Source organism: Prionailurus bengalensis, chromosome C1 (genome assembly GCF_016509475.1).
Source record: "Prionailurus bengalensis isolate Pbe53 chromosome C1, Fcat_Pben_1.1_paternal_pri, whole genome shotgun sequence".
Lineage (NCBI taxonomy): Eukaryota > Metazoa > Chordata > Mammalia > Carnivora > Felidae > Prionailurus > Prionailurus bengalensis.
This window is the reverse complement of record NC_057345.1, coordinates 80,119,379-80,138,088: the sequence shown is the minus strand read 5'-3', so window position 1 is coordinate 80,138,088 and position 18,710 is coordinate 80,119,379. Positions and strand designations below refer to the sequence as shown.

At 43.3% G+C, this 18,710-nt stretch overlaps 1 protein-coding gene and 1 non-coding gene across 4 annotated transcripts in view; one reads left to right on the top strand and one right to left on the bottom strand.

Annotated features, from left to right (window-relative positions):
- The window catches only part of ABCA4 (ATP binding cassette subfamily A member 4), a 131,702-nt gene extending 120,361 nt beyond the window's left edge, over positions 1-11,341 (top strand). For 2 of the 3 annotated variants that reach the window (XM_043575610.1, XM_043575611.1), the window contains 6 exons: positions 2,151-2,285; positions 3,069-3,172; positions 3,258-3,350; positions 5,106-5,355; positions 6,648-6,734; positions 10,924-11,341. In XM_043575610.1, the coding sequence (XP_043431545.1) occupies positions 2,151-2,285; positions 3,069-3,172; positions 3,258-3,350; positions 5,106-5,355; positions 6,648-6,734; positions 10,924-10,929 (675 nt within the window). In that variant the 3' untranslated portion in view covers positions 10,930-11,341. Of the gene's footprint in view, positions 1-2,150; positions 2,286-3,068; positions 3,173-3,257; positions 3,351-5,105; positions 5,356-6,647; positions 8,490-10,923 lie in introns of those variants that run through there. The other variant, XM_043575609.1, reaches the window with a different exon arrangement.
- On the bottom strand, positions 7,567-7,639 carry TRNAE-CUC. The gene has a single exon. It is a non-coding gene; the product is annotated as a tRNA-Glu (tRNA).
- Positions 11,342-18,710: the final 7,369 nt, after the last annotated feature.

Genomic DNA, 18,710 nt, shown 5'->3' with positions numbered 1-18,710 from the left:
AAAGCCCAAATTTTGGTGTCTAATCTCATTCCCCAATAACAGGAACCATAACTCCTCAGACAAATGACAAATTCCAGGGCTGGGAAAATGTAGGTATAAAATGAGCTTGGAACATCTTATTATACCAGAAAGTAAACTGCTTAAAAAAAAAAAAAAAAAAAAAGAATCATGTCATAGCCACATAGGAACCATCTCAAAGGGGCTCCCAATAGCCAAATATGGTACAATTTGAGCGTCAAAATAATTAAATACCGTGACAAAGTATAAAACATTGGGAGAACCATGGGAATTCATAACTCCATACTGTTAAATAGATAAACAAGAGAAAAGGGGATAGTTTCTGCCTACACTCAAATGCTTAGAGCCAACTGGTTAGTGTGGAAGAAATTCTAGAGTTGGAAAAATCATTTTGCAGTGATCATAATAAAGATTCAACTGTACAAGAATCATCAATGGCTGCTAAATCTAGAGGAAACTTTTTTGAGAAGGAAGATATTTGTATATATTAAAATTATCTCTACAGATTGTTTATTGGTTGTGAGGGGGAAGCATAATAATTTTACAATGGAGAAATTACACAACATCTTAATTGGGTGTTCAAAATCAACATCCCCTGTGAGGGGCACCTGGACATTTCTACCCCTAGAGGTGATACTCTGGGAAGGACACAGCTTCACCTCCATAATATTCTGATTGGGAATGTGTAACCTGAATATTATCATGAGAAAATACCAGACAAACTCTAAAGGAACATTCTATTAAAAAAAAAAATACAGGGGCTGTACCCTTCAAAAGTATCAAAGTCTAAAAGACAAAGGCTATGGAAATGTTCTGACCACAAGAGCTAAGTAGACAGAGTGACTGAGTAATAGGACACTAGATCCTATACTGAAAAGAGAATAATGCCATGAAGGACATTATTGGGCCAGCTGACAGAACCAGACTATGAAGGGTAGATCAGATGAAAATATCATAACAATGTTAAATTTACTGACATTGATAACTAACTATACTGAGGTTATGTAAGAGTATTCCTCTTCTTAGGAAGTAGACACTGAAGTATTTAGGAGTAAAGGGCCACGATATGTAACTACCTTAAATGGCTCCGAAAAAATCGTGTGTGCATGTGTGTGTGTGTGTGTGTTGTGTGTATAAGAGAGGGAAAGAGGAAAGAAAAGAGAGTAAAGTGTTTATGAGTGTTTTTGTATTATTCTTATTTTTAAACATTTCTGTAAGTTGGAAACTATTCCAAATAAGTTAAAAGTGAAGCTTACATTCTAGTGGGACAGATAATAAATAGATAAGTAAATAAAATACACAGTACATTTGAAAGTGAAAAGCCGGTAAGGGAAAAATAAAGTCGGAAAGAATTATTGGGGGGAGGAATTGCACTTTTAAATAGGGTGGCCCAGGGCAAGCATTACAGAGGAAGTGACCTCTTAGTGAAGACCTAAAAGAGGTGACAGAGGGAGTCACGTGGATATCTAGGGGAAGAACATTCCAGGCAGAGTTATAAGCACAGAAGGCAGAAGCATGGTGGCCTTGTCTCCAGAGACTTCTCTAGTTTTCTTCCTGTGCACATTCATACACACACACGCTCACACTGTTTTCTTAATCATTTTTTCCTGTTGATTTTCCTCAAAGCCCTATTACAACCTTTCGTTTCTTGTTTATTTTGATTGTGTGTCATCCTCCACCCTGTGAGTACAACAACAATGGCTGTGTTCACCATTATTCTCTAGTGCCTGACTCATAGTAGTTGCTCGATAAGTATATATTAGATGCATGAGACTTCAAGTGTGACCCGGTTGAAGGATGGAAGCAACAGGTCTGAGATCCTAGGAGTCTTCCACTCTAGCCATAGTCTGGGACACTGGGTGAGAAGCATAGTCTTGCTCTTCACAAGGCTGAAGGTCATTTCTCAGGGGGCTACACCAAGCCACACTGTGATGTCAGGCACAGTGTGGAAGGGAGACATCTGGCTCCTGAAGCCCATGAACCACCACATGAGCCAGCAGGTGGCCTTGTTTCAGCCTAGCTGGGTCTATCCTGAAGGTGTGAGATCTGGGAGCCCAAGACTTTGAATTGGTGGAGGTTTGATGTGTTTGATTGTATATCTTTTCCAAATGGGATCTCTTTCTCTTCCCTAGGTGACAAACTGGAGTATTCAGAGCCTGGGCCTGTCTCTTTATGCAGACCGCCTGGTTGGCACCTATAGTGGAGGCAATAAGCGGAAACTCTCCACAGCCATTGCACTGATAGGCTGCCCGCCTCTGGTGCTGCTGGTAAGGACCACCAGGACCTGCAAGGACAGATGAGCCCAAGGGCTTAAAATAAGTGCTGCATCTCTGTGTTTGGGGCAGTAGACTTAGAAACTGCTATGGTCTCTTTTCATCTAGACGGTTTCCTATACTGCTTGTTTTGAACAAATCAACCCAGTGTTTGATTCACAACTCTTGGGGGAAACTGGAGTCACAACATATTCTTACTGTGAGTCCCTGGGAACTCTCTTGTGGGCCCACAGGCTTACAGCAGGGAAGTTCAGTCCCTCCGGTCAGGAATTACTACTGAGGAGGTCTGTTTGGGATACAAAGTGGGCAGGAGCATTGGCCTAGATCAAAGGGTCATGTGATTCTCACTGGATCTGTACCAGACTGAAGGCCCTTGTGCCCATGTGGTCTGGGGTATATGAGGGCAGGAGTCTCAGGACTGGGAGGTGACTCATAAAAGTCACCTGGGCTATCTCTCTGCCTCCTTGTAAATGTATGTGTAGGGTTGTTGCTTTTTTTAAATTTTTAATATCATTCTCCCATTGCCTTAATCAACTTTAACCCATTCATGGGCTGAAATGGGCCAATGGGTATCATAATTTCTCTTTATTCTCCTGGTTCATCTTCTGTCTTCCATATCCAAAGCCTAGATTCCCCAAGTCTTGCCCACTGGGGAGGCACTTTGCCCATTGTGTGCCAGAGAGCACAGCTGCTCAGAGAGAGTCAACCAAGCAGGGTGCAATAACCAGGAGAGGCTGGCTCCAAGCCTAGCTCACTGCCCTCTCTGTCTCCCCACAGGATGAGCCCACCACGGGCATGGATCCCCAGGCACGCCGCATGTTGTGGAACATCATCGTGAGCATCATCAGAGAAGGGAGAGCTGTGGTCCTCACATCCCACAGGCAAGAGATTCCCAGGGGCTGGGATGGAGCAGTCAGGCAGACAGGAGTCCTCCCTACTTCTTACTTCCTCTCTCCTGCCCCACAGCATGGAAGAATGTGAGGCTCTGTGTACCCGGCTGGCCATCATGGTAAAAGGCACCTTTCAGTGTCTGGGCACCATTCAGCACCTCAAGTACAAGTAAGGATATGCTAGCGGATTGCCTTTGTTACCTTTCTTGGGAGTAGAGGGGAGTCAGCCAGGCCCTGTGCTCTCTGCTGACACTTGGGAGGGTCCTGCTGCCTTTATCCCACAGTCAGAGGTATGGTATGGTCCTTGTTCCACAGCAACAGAGAAAGCTGCTGTGCTGAAAGAAACTCGTCTGTGTTGGGCTAATTGCCTGTGGTTGAGGGTTCCATGAGTCTCCAGATGGGGATCTGATTGGGGCATACAGAGCCTGGCTGAGATGAGGGAGGGTCACTACCACTGCCTCATTATCCCACCACTTATCCCCATGGATCCAGCACTCATGATCAATTGAATAAGAATCCATGACCAACATAGGGATGGTTAGGGGACCAAATGGCCTGGGAATCAGTTTTCCTTTCTGACACGTGTATGCTTTGGGGCTTGAGAAGTAACAATGTAGCATATGACAAACTAACAATGCCAATAATCTTCAGTAGGATTACCCTGTCCCTACAAATTGTAAACTACTAGATATAATGTATTATGAATAATAGTTTGTGTGCCAAAGCCAACAATCAGTTAAAATAAGATTATTATAATAATGCCATGCTTCCTTGCATTCTGATATGCTTTAAAAACTAGGAAGGGTAGATTTATAGTTACCACTCATTTATTTAACAAACACTTTGTAAGAGCCCAGAATATAAAAGTCAGTGTGCTAGTTGGTAAAGGAACAGTACATAACCCACCTTATCTAGGCCAAGATGCTTAGTTTTGATGTACCCCTGGGACTGTTGCACAGGACACATCATCCTTCATATGCATCAGGGCAGATAAGCCATTGACAGCAAGGTCTAGTAGATTCACTGCTTTTGGGTGTTTGGCTCCTTGAGCAATGACAGCTAGGTCACTGCACAAATATATCTAGGGGGACATCAGCATATGAGGCCACCAGACCCGTGTCATAGCTTCCTGGGCCCAAATGCAGGAGACACAATGGATTCCCTACCCCTTTCCCTCTCACTCCTCACTGTCCTCATGGGAGAACAGGTGAGAGGGGAATGTTTCCAATGTGGAGAGACCGTCAGTTTTCTGGAGCTGAATGGAAAGGTATTTTATTGTAGAAGGGAACAACCCTTGGTCATGCAGGGAGCATTGAAATAAATTAGAACTGACACAGTATACCCTGACATGAGCATGTAGGGAAGCCAGCTAGCCACACTCCCTGGTGGACCAGTCTTTTTTCATATGTGGGTGACCAGTTCACCTGGTGAGGGGAAGAGAGAAGCACTGATAGTTCTGACCCTAGCAGCTTCATTTTTTCTGGAAGCTTCCACAGGGAAGTGCTGCCTTCCTAAGTCTCTGTTCCCTCCTGGAGATCCCTTAGAAGGACCAGCCAGCATTTCTATCACTGAGTACACACTAGCCCCATATTCCTTCATGTGTAGGTTGTGATCTCCCCAAGGGGCTCAAACCACTTTGACTTCAGCAGGGATGTGGGAGGGAAGGGAGCAAGGAACATCTGTGTCACAGGTCTGGTGACTTACTTCACCACACAGACATTTAGACCTCTAAAAACTAGTATCAATCTATCTCTCCAGGAACTGTCATTGTTTTTTTCTTCCTATTAGTTTTAAACATACACACAAGGTCTGTTGTTTGGGCCTTTAATCCCCAGTATTTTTGATTTATCTATTCCTTATTTTGGAATTGTCTTAGACCCAGCCACTAACATGCCTGTGCCATGCCGCCACGTGTATCCCCTAGGTTTGGAGATGGCTACATTGTCACAATGAAAATCAAATCCCCTAAGGAAGACTTGCTTCCGGACCTGAATCCAGTGGAGCAGTTCTTCCAGGGGAATTTCCCGGGCAGCGTGCAGAGGGAGAGACACTACAACATGCTCCAGTTCCAGGTCTCCTCCTCCTCCCTGGCCCGGATCTTCCGGTTGCTCATCTCCCACAAGGACAGCCTGCTCATCGAGGAGTACTCAGTCACGCAGACCACACTGGACCAGGCAAGTTGCCTGAGGGGTACCATGTACAGAACTGATGCACAGGCTGGGCTGGAAGCCACATGATAGGGAGCACGGCATGCCTGATTTTTAACACTATGGTTCCTCTGTCCATTAGAGTAAATCTTGGTAGATCAGAAATTGTTTTCTAACAATATGTTAGAAATATGTTAGAAATATAAGCAAATTTCACTGACTTTACATCATCCTTCCCCACTATACTATGACTTTATTTCATCCTTCCTGGCTTGTGGTGATAGCTTTTGTTATCTTTTCAAATCAATTTTACTGATGCTTAATTTACATACATTTAAATGCACCCATTCAAAGTGTTCAATTCAGTGATTTTTGATAAACCTGTGTGCAGTATGTCAGGGTTTTTAATGTGATCACTTTTTTTTTTATTATGGCAAAGTATACCATTCTTAAATGTACAATTCAGTGGCATTAAGTACAGTCACATTATTGTAAACTGGATCACCACCATCCATCTCCAGAAATCTTTTATCTTCTCAAACTGAGACTCTATCCATTAGACAATAATTCCCCATTAACTGCTCCCCGCCACCAGCCACTGTTAACCACCGTTCTACTTTCTGTTGACTACTCCACCTACCTCGTGTAAGTGGAACCGTACAGTTGTCCTTTGGCCTCTAGTTTATTTCACTTAACATCATGTCCTCCAGTTCATCCATGTTGTAGTACGTGTCAGCCTTCTTTTAAAGGCTGAGTCATGTTCCATTGTATGTACATACCACGTTTTGTTTATCCATTCATCCATTTGGACATTTGCGTGGTTTCTGAGGGTTTTGTTGTTGCTATTTTTTTAAATAAACATCCTTAAGACTGTTTAATAAAGCAATGGGAATAGGCAAGTCTCCATTTCCCCTTTGAGGAGCTGGCTCCCCAGCTTCTTGCCAGTGGATGAAGGCAGGAGAGAGAGTCCTAGCCATAGTGCACAATGAATAAAGAACAGAAGGGAGAAGAGATCAGACTCCTGCTTTTGTTTTTGTTTTTTGTTTTCAGTTTCTTTAGAGGTTTAGGAGGATAGTTGCTAGCTGAGAATCTGCCCTGAGGCCTTTGAATCCTCCCTCAGGAATTCCTTTGGCTTAGCTCAGAATTCTAAGAAACCAGCCAGATCCTGGGCACTCGTGGCTAGGCTACCTCTCCTGCGGAACATGGCTGCTCTAGCAGGGCTGTATATTAACTGGGAAAAGAGAAAGGAAGTGATGGGTGGCAGATACCATTCTTCTGGAAACATCTACCTACTCTTTCTCTCCTACTCTTTCTTCTAGGTATTTGTGAATTTTGCTAAACAGCACACTGAAATTCATGACCTCCCTTTGCACCCTCGAGCTGCTGGAGCAAGCCGACAAGCCAAGGTACTCCTGTCACTCTCTCCTAGTTCACTGTTTGAGGCACATCCTCAGCTTGGGGACTGGTCCACTGGGCCTGAGGGACCCCAAGGCCCAGATACGCCTCCCACAGAGAACTCCACCCACACCACATCACCACATCCCTGCCACTCCCCACCAGTTCTGAGCTAAGGCCTGTTCAGTCAGTGGTTGTGTAGTTTCCTTTTGTAATCAGGGAGCCATCTGGGTGGTGTGGGAGAGCGTTTTTGAAAAGAATTTTCCCGTATGTTTTTGCTTATAGTGAAAAAACTTGGATTTTGGAAATATGACGCAGGGAAAATAGAGAATATTTAAATGCTTGGGTTGTTGGGATACTTGACATTTATGTTTTTGGTCATATGTTTGAGTTTCAAAGGAAGGAAATTAATTGACACTCCATTTCAATGGTGGACATAGTTGGTTAGAGCAAAGATTGTCTGTTTTAGGAAGAGGGCTCTTTGTTCTTTATAAAAATGTCAAGGGGCCCCTGGCTGACTCAGTCAGTGGAGCATGCTACTCTTGACCTTGGGGTTGTGAGTTTGAGCTCTATGTTGGGTGTAGAGATTACTTAAAAAATAATTAATTTAAAAAATGTATCAAGATGGTGGAGGAAGAAGCAATAGAAGGTATGTCCTGGCCTGTGATAATCTTTGGGTTAGGTGCTTCCAAGAGCCTCTCCTGGCATGGTGATCCATGTAAGGAGCATGTCCACCTCATCCCAGTTGCCAGAAAGAGAGAGAGAGCAAAGTACTGCAGGAGGCACCAGGATCCAAGTGCCTTGGCTGAAGCCTGGGAATTTTTTTTTTTTAAGGAGGGTCCATGCCCAACATGGGGCATGAACTCAGGACCCTGAGATTGAGAGTCTTATGCTCTACCAACTGAGCCAGCCAGGCATCCCAAGCCTGGGATTTTAAAAGGACAAATTAATTCAGCCATTCTATCCAAACTTACCTGGAGAATAAAATCAAAGCAGTTTTACAACAAGTAAAGATGTGCAAAACCTTATTTCCTATAAAATTCTCATTCCTCCCACAGGCTTCTTAATTGCAAAAACCACACAAATCTTGCCATGGATTGAAACACTTCTTTTCAAGGCCATGCTTGCAATGAATTTTTCCCTTTGCTCTTGACCAGTAGAGATCTAATAGCTACTTGACAAGGTTAACCTTGCCCCCACCCCATCTCCCTAGAGGACCCAGAAAGGCCTAAATAAAGGCATCTGTCCAGGTAATGATAGTTCTGCTAATATTTTCTGGCCACTCTTCCTCATTTATAAATCTTATACTTGATGTTTACACCTGTAGAAAATTATTCTTTGAATGCCATTTCCGGTTATGAATATCTTTTATAACTTAAAATACATCACTGGGCAGCAAAAGTATTTCTTAGAACTGGCAATGGTCTCCCCACCACCACCCAGTATACTTTCTCTTAAAAGGCTAAAACCAGGTCATCCCTAGGCCAGGTAGGGGCTGCTGATTGTCTGTGATCTGCAGCATTTAATTCCAAAATTGTCCCTCTTCTTGGATGTGACCATTTTTCTATTTTGTCTGCCACATTTTAGTATACAAATATTAGAAAACCTACTGCAACACATTTATTAAATTGGCACATTTTTATAATAAATTTGTGACTTAAACCCTAAGTCTGACTTAATGATATATTACCTTTATAAAGGTTTGCAAAAATCCTCTTGTATAACATTGTATGTAAATAAATGTCACGAAACCAATAGTAACTACATTCTTGTTTACATTGTACTACTTTAAAATAATTTCCCTTAATGTCTCTTACAAACAAGAAAAAGGTCATGTCTCTCAATAAGTTCTAGTAAACATTCACCACTTGCCTCCAAACAAATGTGAGAGCACAGACTGACGAAATTCAGCAGGCTGGTGGCTTCCCAGCCCCAATTTGTGAGCAAGGACCACACCAACATTTCATTATCTTCAGAGCAGTGTGACTACTTATCAAGGATGTTTTGAGTTCTTAAAGTACTCAGTACTGGAAAATATCTTTTGGGATGAGGTTTATAGAGGGTCACAATCTGTTTTATGGAAACAAGTAAGGGTCAAGGTTTTGACAGAAAACTAGTAGATAGATGATCAGTGAACTACGGTTTATAATTGAGTGACCATCACATGTGTTTCCAGAATCAGGAACAACTCAGACGAGTTCCTGACCCTTATTCTTTTTTTTTTTTTTTTTTTGGTATGCAATTTTTTTAACTGAAATGTAATTGACATACAATATTACTTTCAGGTGTACAACATAAAATGTTGTAAAACTGTAGTGATTTGGCAATTATATTCATTACAAATGCTCATGATAGTCACCATACAACATTGTTACAATATTATTGACTATATTCCCTATGCCATACTTTTCATCCCCATGACTTATTTATAACTGGAAGTTTGTACGTCTTTATCATCTTTACCTATTTCATCCATGCCCCTCACCCCTCCCTCTGGTAACCGCCAGTTTATTCTCTGTATTTATGAGTGTTTCTGACTTATTTGTTTTGATTTTTAGATTACACATATAAGTGAAATCACATGGTATCTGTCTTTCTGTCTTATTTCAGTTACCATCATAGCCTCTAGGTCCATCCATGTTGTCATGAATGGCAAGATTTCATTCTTTTATGGCTGAATTATATTGCAGTGTGTGTGTGTGTGTGTGTGTGTGTGTGTGTGTGTCACATCTTTTTCTTTAGTTTTTTTATTTGAGTATAGTTGACACACAATGTTATGTTTCAGGTATACAACATAATAATTCAACTTCTCTATACCTTATGCTATGCTTACCACAATATACCACATCTTTATCCATTCATCTCTCAGTGGACACTTGGGCTGCTTCCATATCTTGGCTATTGTAAATAATGCTGCAATAAACAGAGGAGTGCATGTATCCCTGTGAGTTAGTGTTTTTGTTTTCTTTGGGTAAATACCCAGAAGTGGAATTACTGGATCATATGGTATTTCTGTTTTCCACAGTGTTTTCCATAGTGGCTGCACCAATTTATATTCCCACCAACAGTGCATGAGGGTTTCCTTTTCTCCACATCCTCACCAACACTTGTTATTTCTTATCTTTTCGATACTAGCCATTTTGACTAGGATAAGGTGACATCTCATTGTGGTTTTGATTTGTATTTCCCTGATGTTGAGTGATGTTGAGCATCTTTTCATATGTCTGATGGCCATTTGTATGTCTTCTTTGGAAAATGTCTTTTCAGGTCCTCTGGCCATTTTTTAATTGGATTTTTTTTTTCTGGTGGTGAGTCTGATCCTTAATCTTACACATTGTTAAAGAGTTTCCATGTATAACTCATATCCTTATCAATTAGTTTCTGAAGTACTGTCAACCTTGACTGGGATCTTTGCCCTACCTCAAAGCATGTTCTTAGCCCTTAATACTAGATTAATCATCTTCTTAAGAGGATGTGTGATTTTTAAACCAGAGAATTAATAAACCACATTTTGTCCAGATTTGGGTAGGCCTACATCCAACCCCCTCCTTACTGACACTCCCACCCACCCCCCCAGAACTGGTATAGGAGTTCAACCTGTACCTTCTAACCAGACACCATGTCTCTGCAGTTAAAAAGGTGTCCAATTCTCTAGGAGCTGGACATAATGCCTGACTTTGATTTGGAGCCTGCTATCCTAACCCCAGCTTCAATTTCTCCCACCTTTCCATGCCCCTGTCAGATTTTCATGCTTCCTAGGAGCCACCTCTGTAGGAACTACACAAAGGGAATTCTGTACCTCATGAATTACCTAAGTTATGATTCTTGGTTTTCAAGACAAGAAGAGCATGGTAACGTTTTTAGGCTAAAAACAAACCAAAAGATACCATGACAGCCTTTGGAAACTGCACAGAGGGTGTAGCTTCCCTCTAAGAGGTAAACATGTGCACACATATGGCATGAGTCTTTGTAATGTCTACACTGTAGAGCCAGAGGGACCTGGGGGTCATCTGGTCCAACCTTTTCGCAGACAAGGAAACAAGCATGGCCCGTACGTTGGTGATCTGACAGAACCACTGTCCTCAACGAAGCTTCCTTCAGCAATTGATTGACAGATGTTTAACTTTTAAAGTCTAAAAGCCAATGTGCCATCTCTTCAAAAATCCAGGATGACAAGAGTCCATCTGACCTCCTCCACAGGTCTGATCTCCACACCACTCATTCGCTATGGCCGGAAAGAAACCGCGGGCAGCTGGAAATGCGGGAGCCTTTGCCATGTGGTCATCTGACCAGACCAGCTCAGCAGCAGAAACAAACACATGCAGGCCAGGCAGCGGACTCCAAAGCGGACTCTTTCAGAGAGAAACCAAGACTGACTTGCTCACCTGGAACACCTGACGGTAAAACCGACCCGGTCAAACAAATGTGAAACCCTTTTCATCCAGCCAGCAGAAGTAGAACCCCAGCCTACCCTCCTAGTGGCACTGACTGGACATCACTCTCGTTTTCAATGGATCTGCTTCTGTGTGTGTGTGTGTGTGTGTGTGTGTGTGTGTGTGTGTGTGTGTGTGATTTTTAAGGAGAAAATAAAGTGCAAACATGCTTATCACAGACTGAATTCACTCGTCTCCCCGGTGTGCGTCATCTGCTATTTAGACCTCCTTTGTGCCTGCGTAGCTTCCTGTCTCTGTGTGAGCTTCTGTGAGAGTTGTCCCAGAAGTGCTAGTCACGGCAGGATTCTACAACGCTGGGGTGGAAGTGAATGGACTGGTCTTGAGGTTCCACGGCAAGTCTGCTTTAGAGGGTTTGAGGAAAACACCCAGCTGGTAATGCATGTAAACATTATCCATCGTCAGCTGGGTATTACCTGAATCTAGGTTTCCTGTCTGCTTGCCCAGCTTATTGAGTGCCTATCTCATAGGTGTAATTAGGACAGGAGACAAAGAGGCAAGGGCAGGTGAGAGTGGATCCTCAGTCGGATATGAGATCCAGTATGTCTATGTAACTGTTTAAAGATGTCGATGCCTCACTCATACAGTGCTATGCCACTTCCACAGTGCTGATGTGTGCATCTTCTGCAGGGATGTTAGGGGGTAGTGGTTCACAGGACATCTGATTGCTCACAGAAAAGCTCACGAAGAATCAGAACATAATCGTTTTTAATCCAAACCATTTTAAGAGACTTGTGGATGAGGAGAGCAAACAGTGCCTTGCCAAGGCGGTCTTCTCTATATGGTCCACAGACAGGCTTCCTAGTTCAAGCACTTTCTGAAGCAGGGCTGCTCCACACACATAACACTCAGTGTAATCCAAAGTCCTGGGGTGAGGGAGGAAAGCAGGAGAAAGATGCTGAGATTTAGTAGCTCTTCCCGAGAAGGGCAAGTGGAAGAAAGTGAACATGAGGCGGTGGCCTTTTTTCCCTCGGCAAGACTCCTATGCTTCCCCAGAGGCAGAAAGCAGAGGGCTTACACAGCTTTAAATCCTGCACAGTTACTGGCCCACCGCTTTACCCATTATAGATGTTTATCAGGAAACTACAGATTTACAAAACCACTCTGGTAGCCTCATAGCTTAATCTGGTTTTGACTTTTTTCTTAATCTACCAATGACCCAAACCATAAAACCATTTTAACTAGAATTAAAATAGTTTGGGAAAGCCCAGAGCATGCTGTTGATACTGACCACATGCCCTTGCATTCTGTCTGGTTTTGTCATCTAAGTCAGCAACTACCATATCACAAAGGAGACTAAGGTGTGGGGAGAGGAGCATAATCACTCATTTGTGCTGGGTCGTGATGGTTTGGGGAAGGAGTCCAGGACTGGGAAGAGTCAGATATGGGAGGAAATCCCACCCTGCCTGGGGGAGGGAAGCTCAGTTTAGGTGCCCGTCTCAACTACACCTGAGCTCTCCACTGGAAATGTCTGTCTTTTCTGTCGTTTTCCCCGGCTCCTGACACACAAAAAACACTCAATAATTACTTGCCAAACTAAACATTATAAAAACCCAGCAAGGAAAGATATGCAGAAAAGAAATAGGTCCAAGAAAATGATACCTCTGAAAGCTAAAGACAGCAGCAAAGTGCAGGTAGACCGACAGGGATGCCATGCTTTTTTAAAAAATACCAATTACAGGGGCGCCTGGGTGGCGCAGTCGGTTAAGCGTCCGACTTCAGCCAGGTCACGATCTCGCGGTCCGTGGGTTCGAGCCCCGCATCGGGCTCTGGGCTGATGGCTCGGAGCCTGGAGCCTGTTTCTGATTCTGTGTCTCCCTCTCTCTCTGCCCCTCGCCCGTTCATGCTCTGTCTCTCTCTGTCCCAAAAATAAATAAACGTTGAAAAAAAAAATTTAAATAAAAAAAAATACCAATTACAAAACACACGCAGGGGGAAAAAATCCAGGAGGAAGAGGCATGTTTACGCTTCGTTTGGGTTTGAAGAGTATTCCTGTTGGAAGCGTGGCTCAAATATCCTGAGAACATATTACTCTATTAAAAGGTCTCCCAATCTGATTTAATAAGATTTACAAAGAAGAGGTAGAGAAAATGGAGAGTCAGTTCAGAAAAAAGACCACTCAGGAGATATGCCAGGAATGTGACTTGTTGCCAGATCTTCTCAGGTTCCAGTTCTCTGGGGGAGCTGAAGATTTTGGAATAATGGAGAATCAAAAAAGAATCTTTTACTCTGAGTAAAACAAAACAAAACTCCTAGAAAACTTTACTTTTGCCTGCTATTATGCCTCTCCTAAAGAGACAGTAAAGGGAAAGTGAGGCAGACAACAAGCTTTGGGCTTGGAAGAAAGATACCCTGTGACACCCTGGGTACTTGCCCCGGGGCCAACAAGGACGCAGTTCTGTAACACCAGTCCTGCAAAGTTTATGGAGAAAGGAAGATTATCCCTAGAAATACGGCAGCATGACCTTGGTGGGACAGCTGTTTCAAGCACCAGAAAGACTTAGACCACTAAGCCCAAGCTATGTGGGGCTTGGTTTCCTCAATGTGATAATTCAGTGCCTCAAGCAGATCCCAAGATTAATCATTTGTGACTCCTGATGTTCACAGGGCAGAATTGCTACCACATATTGTCCAAGGTGGTTGTCAGGTTAAGAAAAGCTTAGGTGCTAGAAGTTTCAGATTCATAGAACAGCCTTGTAGAACTACAAAATACCTCAGTGTTCAAAAACTAAGGCCTTAACGAACTGTTTTGTTTTGCACCATTTTATTGGAAAAGGAAACCATTTCCCAAAAAGATTAAATTACTTGGCTGGCCATGAAGCCTTCCCTGTGGGTCCCACTCTGGTCTTCCTCCAGTTATTTCACGCCTGTGTCCAAGGAGGCATCAGGCCCAGAACTCTGGAATTCCCTTCCCAAATGTTCTAAAGTCTGCTTGTAGGGCCTGCGTGGGCCTCTTTCCTGGATTAAAGGTGGTCTTCAATCATGCAGACTCATGTCTACACGTGGCACGTGAGGCCCCTTGGGAAAGCAGGAGAGGGAGGTGAGCCATGGGGCAGCTGGCTCTGCATCAACGTAGTCCAACATGGAGCTCCGTGGAAACCAAGAAGTCAGAATTGGAACTTCTGTCATCATGAAGGTCATTATGGAGCAGTTTGCTAGCTTAATTTATATTCTTTTTTTTTTTCAATATATGAAATTTATTGTCAAATTGGTTTCCATACAGCACCCAGTGCTCATCCCAAAAGGTGCCCTCCTCAATACCCATCACCCACCCTCCCCTCCCTCCCACCCCCCCCCCCCCCCCCCAATCAACCCTCAGTTTGTTCTCAGTTTTTAAGAGTCTCTTATGCTTTGGCTCTCTCCCACTCTAACCTCTTTTTTTTTTTCCTTCCCCTCCCCCATGGGTTTCTGTTAAGTTTCTCAGGATCCACATAAGAGTGAAACCATATGGTATCTGTCTTTCTCTGTATGGTTTACTTCACTTAGCATCACACTCTCCAGTTCCATCCACGTTGCTACAAAGGGCCATATTTCATTCTTTCTCATTGCCACATAGTACTCCATTGTGTATATAAACCACAATTTCTTTATCCATTCATCAGTTGATGGACATTTCAGCTCTTTCCATAATTTGGCTATTGTTGAGAGTGCTGCTATAAACATCGGGGTACACGTGCCCCTATGCCTCAGTACTCCTGTATCCCTTGGGTAAATTCCTAGCAGTGCTATTGCTGGGTCATAACTTAATTTATATTCTTGAAGAATTGAGACATATATTACATGAGAACTCCCAAAAGGTGCTCTGCTCAGAGCCTTTCCCAAAGCTCACCATGATACACTCAGCTTTCTGGGCAGGTGCCTGATATTAAGGTTCAGATGTATATGTCTTGTGGGACTTGGCCTAAACTAGTCACCCTCTTGATCTTGTACATTCGTAACTTCCATAAGGAACCACAGCTTACTATTACCAAATCCCATAGTCTTCGGTCATGGTGAGTTTCAGGAAGCACATTTCATCTACAAAGCACAGCACGGGTAGCACCTGGTCAGACAGCATTCCGGCACGCGGTGTGGCAGTGCTGCTAGTTTCGTTTTCCACCATAGCTTGGCAATCTCTTTGGTCTTGAACAATACTGACTGCTGCCAGAGAAGCAAAGGAGTAAGAGAGAAGAGGAAAGAAACTGAAGGCAGAAGAAGAGGAACAGAAAAAATTCCAGTGTTCCATTTTTCTGGTTATTAAGCAGAAAAGAAGACATAGCCTCTGTCTTCATGGTGTTAACATCCTCACACAGGGGTCAGCCCACTTTCTGGAAAATATCAAACATTTTCAGCTTTGCAGGTCAGACAGTCTCTGGTTGAAACACTCAATTTGGCCACTGTAGCACGGAAGCAGCTGTGGACAGTATTTAATGGAATGGGTGAGGCTGGATTTGGCTCACAGGCCATACTGTGCCCACCCTGTTCCAGTGAGTAAGCAGAGTTAGTATTAGAGGGACAGCAAAAGCAGCTCCGGGTGCCTTTTAGGGACTCCCAAACCACTTGTTGCCTTTCCCGTTATACAGTGGGGACTTTCACTCCAAATGAGCAAGGATAATTCTTAGGATGGAGAATGAGGATGATTTTCAAGCTCAGAAGCTATCATTTTAGATCTCCAATCTTGATTGATGGCTCCAAAACAGAAGATGATCCTTATCAATAACAACCGACAGCAACCAGCCTACAGGAAGGTGTCACCGAGCTTGGCTTTTTGCCTGCTTCACATCCACCAGGTCTCATGCAACAGGATATCTTATGGGCGTAAGCATCAATTCTTGGCCTAAAGCAGCGTCTAAGGGCCCAGCTCCAAATATCCATGTTCCTTCCCTCAGCTAACCAAGAAGCTCTATAGAAACAAAGTAGCACAGTCAGTAGATTGATTAATGTTTAAATATGGGCTCTTGGGCAAAAATGTCAGGGAAGAACTAGGAAGTCTGCATTTATTTTTAGTCCTCTATTTGGACAGAGTTTCCCTTTTTTGGAGTAACCAGTGGTATTTACCACTATAAAGACATAAGCCTTGAATTTACAGAATGCTAAGCCATTATAAGCAACTTTGTACGTTTTTAAAATTTTTAATTAGCATCCATCTCTGAGATTCTGAACTCTTCTCCCCCTAAGGCTCAACATCTCAGAGTCACCCTCCTCCTTGATCTCCTCCTCCTCCTTCCAGCTTCCAGCATCACTAGGTCATTCTCAGCTGTCCCTCTTATTTTGCTTTTATCATTTCCCTTTCTCCACTACCTTTACTGCTTTTTGCCTGGGTGATGTTCCAGCTTCTAACTGTCTTCTCCCATCCATCGATACCATAATTAAGCTCTTGAATTCTGTTCAGTAATCATTACTGAGCAGCTATTTTGAAATAGGCACTGTGCTAATTACGATGAAACAAGAATAAAGCTCTAACATCACTCCGGTGGGGAAGCTGTCCCAGAAACAGATCAGGTCAATACAGTAGGAAGAGAGTGCTATAGACCAAATGTTTATGTCCCCTCAAAATTCATATGGTGAAATCTAACCCCCAATGTGCTGGTACTTGGAGGTGGTGGGGCCTTTAGGGGGTCCTTAGGTCATGAAGGTAGAACCCTTGTGAATGGGATTAGTCCCATCCTAGAGAGCTCCCCAGCCATTCTGTCATACACAGTTACAGGGAAAAAACAGCCATCTGTGAATCAGGAAGTGGATCTTCATCAGATGCCCAATCTTCCAGCATCTTGATCTTAGACTTCTAGCCTCCAAAACTGTGAGAAAGAAATTTCTGCTGTTTATAAGCTACCCAGGCTACAGTATTCTATTGTAGCAGTCTGAACAGACTGAGATAGAAGGAAGAGGAAAAGAGAAGGAGAGAGAGAGAGAGAGAGACTATAAATGAATGACCTATAGGAGCCCAGAGGAAGCCCACTCAATCCCGACAAGCAGGAAGTAGGAGGGAATAGAGAAGTCTTCCCAAAAAGATCATGCACCTACTCAAGTTTCCAGTGATTCTCATAAATCTCAGAATAAGGTACAAAACCCTCAACTTGGCATTAATAGCCTTTCATTTGTCCCCAATTTACCCTTCCAGTTTTAATCCTTATCAGTCCCGATTATATATGTATAATCCAGCCAAACCAAATCCCTAAAAGGCCTTCATTTTCTCATCTCCCTGTTTTTAATCATTCTCCTCCCCCCTAGTATCCAGATATAAAGAACTATTAAGATTCAAAAAGATAAGACAAACAGCCCTAGAGAACAATGAGCAAGGAATATAAATAGGCACTTCATAGAAGAGGAAACTCATATTGTCACTAAACATATGAAAAGATGCTCAGTCTCACTAGTAATCAAGGAAATGGAAATCCAAATAATAGGATGCTACTTAACACCTATCAAGTTGGCAAAAATTAGAAAGTCAAATAATACTGTCTTAAGTCAGCTTGGGCTGCTATAAGTACCATAGACCGGGTGGCTTATGACCAACAGAGATGTACTTCTCATAGTTCTAGAGGCTGGAAGTCAGGGCACCAACATGGTCAGGCTCTGGTGAGAGCCCTTTTCTGGGTTGCACATTGCTGATTTTTGTTGTATCCTCACATGCAGAAGGAGAGCAATCTAGCTTTCTAGCCTCTTATAAAGGCACACAGCCCATGGATAAGGGCTCTACCCTCATGACCTAATTACTTCCCAAAGACCCCCACCTCCTAATACCATCACATTGGAGACTAGATTTCAATACATGAATTTCAGGGGGTACAAACATTCAGTCCATAAAAGCTATCAAACCTGGGGCAAAGTCACGGGGTTGTGGGAACTCTCACTACTGGTGGGAGCATATGATGGTTGTCCCCAAGGCCACCCCTACGTTCAGAGACTGGCTAGGAGGACTTGCATATAGTTGTAGTCATGGCTAAGATTTATTACAATGCAATATAGTGTCTGTCTTCTTCTTCCACAATAACAGAGTAATGGCTCGGTGTGTGATTGCCCAGGTAGGGACTGCGTTCCTTACACTTGTAGCAAGGGGTAGTGTTGTCATTGAGTTCACTCTGGCAGAATGAAGTGGAAGTGATAATGTGCACCATTGGAACCGGAGTGCACTTCCCTGCTCTCTTCTCCAATCTAATATCTGGACTTGGTTTTGTGGTAACCCAGCTTCAACCATGGAAATGACCTCAAGGACTTGGGATGGCAGAGCTACAAGATAGAAGGACTATGGGTTCCTGAGTAGGGAGGGGGGGGGTGGGGAGCAGGGGCTGGGAGGGGGCAGAGCTGCCCAACAATGCAGCACATACCTCCTAGACTATGAGGTGGCCCAAAAACGTTTGCATCTTGCTTACAGCAGCCTAGATTGGTTGACTTAAGTGATGTGATAGAAATATCATTTTTGACTCACCCAACAACCAAAAACGAGCCATTCTAGACTGAAGCCAAGAAGCCAATGCTGTAACAGGCCCCTAGGCCCTGTGCACTGGTAACAACGGGCCCTAGGTCAGCTAACAAGGAGCTTACCTTGAAGGGAAG